The sequence below is a fragment of the Aegilops tauschii genome, chromosome 2, assembly GCF_002575655.3.
Source record: "Aegilops tauschii subsp. strangulata cultivar AL8/78 chromosome 2, Aet v6.0, whole genome shotgun sequence".
Classification (NCBI taxonomy): Eukaryota; Viridiplantae; Streptophyta; class Magnoliopsida; order Poales; family Poaceae; genus Aegilops; species Aegilops tauschii.
Window position 1 is genome coordinate 485,537,124 of NC_053036.3, and position 4,624 is coordinate 485,541,747.

The window sequence follows — 4,624 nt, forward strand, 5'->3', positions numbered from 1 at the left end:
AGTTACCTTAGGCCAACGTAAAATTTGCAGATAAAACACGCACACATGCCCATGCCTATGCACACACGCGCACATATCCAATTTGACACATCATTGCACTGAAAAAACCATGTGTATTTCATTCACACACAAAAAACATGTGTATATTTTGCGGGTGAAATGGAACTTCTACTTTTACTTTTGTACACCACACTTGCGCAAGATGCGTAGTAGAACCAGCTACTAGTGTGCTCGACACACATACTGAGGAGCCAACAACAGTCAACGCGCGAGATATCAACCCTGTTACATCCTCGTAGTGGTGCGCGATCATGTCTCGCGATTCGCCAAAGTCACCATCTGCCATCGGGAGTAGTAACAACATGATAATCCACGTTTGAGGATTGATATATACTATGCATTTACTACCGGTCAAATCCACCACTAAATATGACCGTATCTGCATCACGAAATTGATTTACCGATGTGTACGCCCGTATTGACACTTCATGGAGTAAGCAAATTTTCAAAAAAATCTTCCAACGCATTCTTCCAGATCTCCACCTTTAGCACCAGCACTAGGGACCCAAATCTTGTGACCCCTCGCAGGTAAATACTTATCACGGCCTTGTCTAATCGATAGATAAGCCATCATCACGTTCTCCAGGGAGATAATTGATGGACCATCACAACTTTCCTATCAGGATTAGACGCCACCCCCTAAAAAATACAGTGAATGTCGTCTCAAAAGAGAGAGAAAAACAGGAGAGAAACAATTGCCTCTCATGTTGAGCCGGCCACCATTGGTTTGGCTCTTTCGACGAAGTTGCAGAATTGACCATTTGAAAAATATTTATAAACTTGGTCAGAGTTTACAAAGCTTGACTCTGACCAAACCTAATACGCGGTTTAAATAAAAACGAAGGGAGTGCTAGCATACAAATAAAAAAAATATATATAATGAACGTTGTCCCAAAGAGAGAAAACGAGTAAACGTGAGAGAAACAATTGCCTCTCGTGTTGCTATGCTGACCACCATTGGTTTGGCTCCTTCGGCGAAGTTGCAGAATTGGGCCTCCGGAAAACGTGTATAAACTTGATCAAAGTTTACAAAGCTTGACTCTGTCCAAACCTAATACGCGGACTAAATAAAAACGAAGGGAGTAGTTGCATACAAACGGAAAAAAAATATAGTAAACATTGTCCCAAAGAGAGAAAACGAATAAACGGGAGAGAAACAATTGCCTCTCATGTTGCTATGCCATCCACCATTGGTTTGGCTCCTTCGGCGAAGTTGCAGAATTGGGGCCTCTGAAAAACGTGTATAAACTTGGTCAAAGTTTACAAAGCTTGACTCTGACCAAACCTAATACGCGGACTAAATAAAAATGGAGGAAGTGCTAGCACACAAATGGGAAAGAAAAATACAGTAACGTTGTCCCAAAAAGAGAGAAAAACAGTAAACGGGAGAGAAACAATTGTCTCTCGTGTGTGTTGCCATGCCAGCCACCTTTGGCTTTGGCTTGGCTCCTTCGGCGAAGTTGCAGAATTGGCCCTCTGAAAAACGTTTCAGCAAAGCGCCCCCACGCCGGGCATAAATACCCGGGACACCCCCGCGACTCCGCCATTACTCCGCGGCATCAGGCAGGCAGGCTAGCCGTGCTCCCTCCCATCTCTTCTCTTCTCTCCTCTCCCCCGAAGAGTCAAAGACACAGGGAGAGAGAGGACTCCTCCGCATCTGCATCCGCGCACACGAATTCGAGAGGGAGAGGAGCGATAATGGGGAGGGCTCCGTGCTGCGAGAAGATGGGCCTCAAGAGGGGCCCCTGGACGCCGGAGGAGGACAAGATCCTGGTCGCCCACATCCACAGCCACGGCCACAGCAACTGGCGCGCGCTGCCTAAGCAAGCCGGTGAGTCCCTCCGCCTCACAAACGCATCTCCGCCGTCTTCTCTCTCGCGCCGCGGCGTGCAGGGCGCTCAAGATCCGTCTCTGACCTCCGTTTTCTGCGCTGTTTTTGCAGGCCTGCTGCGGTGCGGCAAGAGCTGCCGGCTCCGGTGGATCAACTACCTGCGGCCGGACATCAAGCGCGGCAACTTCACCGACGAGGAGGAGCAGTCAATCATCCAGCTGCACCAGCTGCTCGGCAACAGGTGCCTATTACTCCTTGTCGCCTTCTTCCTCCCCCTCCTCCTCAATCACATCCTTACTGTTCCCCTCCTGCTAAAACGGGGGCAATCATTGCTGCTTGCTTCTATCGCAAAACAGAGGAGAGGTTTATTATTATTCCCCTTTTTTCTTTTTTCTTTCTCTTGTGGGGGCAAAAAAAAAACAATATGTTATCATCCATCGCGGGCCCCGCCCGAAGTAAAGAAAAATCGCAAGTGCGGATTTGTTTACGGCTAATTGCATCACTGATGATGCGCGAGATCTTGAAAGATTCCATCTTGTTTGGCCGCTCCGGCCACGGGCGAGCTGCGCCTTCTTGATTTCAGTGCCGCAAACACACTTTGTGCCGCCACCGCCGCTCCTACTTGGCATTAAACTACGGACGGCGTCGCGGTTCCGTCGGGGAATCAAATCACGTCGTGATCATCATCAGATTAAAACAAACAAACAAGCACGAATTCATCTTTTCCTTGCCATCTGTCTGGACTGTGCGCTGATTGGATTCGATCCGTGTGTTGTTTGCTTGCGCGCAGATGGTCCGCGATTGCCGCCCGGCTGCCGGGGAGGACGGACAACGAGATCAAGAACGTGTGGCACACCCACCTCAAGAAGCGGCTCGACCCCAGCGCGCAGGAGCAGCACCAGGAGGCCAAGAAGCGCAAGAAGCCGGCGGCGGCGGCGCGGAAGCGCGAGGGCAAGGTCAAGATGAGGAAGCTCGACGCGCTGACCGCCAAGGCGGCGCCCGTGCTGTCCTCGCCCGAGCGCTCCGTCTCGTCCACGCTCACCGAGTCGACGTCCACGGCCTCGGCGGCGGCGGAGCAGCACGGCAACTCGGGCAGCTCCGCCTCCGCCTCGGCGTCCGTCAAGGAGGAGTGCTTCACCTCGTCCGAGGAGTCGGAGGAGTTCCAGATCGACGAGAGCTTCTGGTCGGAGACGCTGTCCATGCCGCTGGACGACATCAACGACGTCTGCATGGAGCCCCACGACGCGTTCGGCAAGCCGGCGGGCGCCGACGGCGGCGACATGGACTACTGGCTCAAGGTGTTCATGGAGGGCGGCGGCGACGACGACGACAACAACGACGGCGCGCTAGACTTACCGCAGGTTTAGGGAGGGGAGAGAGCTCTAGTTTCGTCGCTGCTCCTGAATTGATCGTTCTTTTTTCTCTCTCTCTACCCGCGCCACCTTGCTGCATCGGAGGGATTGCTAACAGAGAAATTAGTAGCCAGCAAGAACGCGGATCATGAACGCGAATCATGCGCCCGGTCGGTAGATTTCTTTGATCCGTCTTGTTTGTTCACCTTGCTGTATAGAAAGATGAGAGATCAGTGATCGGAACCGATGCATTCTGAGTTAGAGAGTATCTGTTCATCTGCACGGGGTGCAAATATCAGTTTCTGTACCACCATGGAGATTACTATCTGAAATGGAGTCTGCTTTTCTCATTTGGCTGATCAAAACTGATCACTACTCACTGCATGTGCTCGGTCACCGGATCGCATCATGTGATGTTTTTGGACAAATGTGTGGATTAAACCAGTGTATCAGTACGGGCTTTTGTCTTGCTATCTGTTCTTTTCCGGTGTGTGCACGCTTGTCGCCATGAAAAACAGGCCTGAAAAACATGCGTTAGGACTGGGAAAACCCGGAGGAAAGGTCCCTTTTCTCCAGTGGTGAGAGTTAAATAATGACACGGACAGATCTGGCCGTCTTGTCATGGATCCTGTATCACCACTGTTTGATCTGGCAAAAAGTAAACGAACAACATGTGCCATACGGATTCACGCACAGTGATATATAGTACTCCTAAAAAACGTTAGCATATCGGTTTTCCTATTCCAACTGGTGCCAATTATGTTCTTCAGGCTGTGCAAACAGTATTCTACTCAACATTTTTTCTAGATTCACACACGAATATGTTCAGGCTGCGCAAACATTTTTTCTAGTATGGCAGTTTTCTATTCCAACTTGTGCCAATTATGCTCAGGCTGCGCAAACAGTTTTCAATTCAATCTTTTTTTGTTGTTGTTAATCAACAGTATTCAATTCAACCACTCAAGGGAATTGAGATACTGTATCTTTGGACCCTATCTTTTTCAGCTGTCCGATATGGCCAGAACAAACACACACTGCTCATTATCACCGACAGTTTCATGCCCATCACGATACTCTGTCCTTGAACAAATCGTGCAAACAATGCCAATACTTTTGTTTCTACTCTGTTATAGCTAGCAAATGCCGATTTTCCCAAATGGACTTGTGAAAACTTTTGTGCGGCCGTCAAAGTCAAAGGAGTGGTTAGGAGATAGAATCAGCAGCCGGTTCAGGGTTTCAGAAGACACAAGGCATTATTCCGTGCAGGCCTCCAGAACATTCTTCTGAAGGCATAAAGAAGCAGCTGCGCCCTAGACCGAGAAATTTGTGTGCAGAAAACATACTATCTGATATGCTTCATGGTGTCCGTAGGCATCAAGGT

General features: G+C 49.4%; 1 protein-coding gene across 1 annotated transcript; it reads left to right on the forward strand.

The window, feature by feature from the left end:
• The first annotated feature begins 1,582 nt into the window (after positions 1–1,582).
• On the forward strand, positions 1,583–3,593 carry LOC109750205 (transcription factor MYB4). The gene is made up of 3 exons (XM_020309159.2): positions 1,583–1,891; positions 2,003–2,132; positions 2,682–3,593. The coding sequence occupies exons 1-3, from the start codon at positions 1,759–1,761 to the stop codon at positions 3,256–3,258; spliced, it is 840 nt and encodes a 279-aa protein (XP_020164748.1). The 5' UTR covers positions 1,583–1,758; the 3' UTR covers positions 3,259–3,593.
• Positions 3,594–4,624: the final 1,031 nt, after the last annotated feature.

What these genes read in the sequence shown, in the direction of transcription:
- LOC109750205 (XM_020309159.2), top strand. Translation starts at nt 1,759, where the DNA reads ATGGGGAGGGCTCCGTGCTGCGAGAAGATGGGCCTCAAGAGGGGCCCC. An exon ending in CGCGCTGCCTAAGCAAGCCG is followed by an intron (nt 1,892 to 2,002) that starts GTGAGTCCCTCC and finishes CTGTTTTTGCAG; the next exon opens with GCCTGCTGCGGTGCGGCAAG. An exon ending in CACCAGCTGCTCGGCAACAG is followed by an intron (nt 2,133 to 2,681) that starts GTGCCTATTACT and finishes GCTTGCGCGCAG; the next exon opens with ATGGTCCGCGATTGCCGCCC.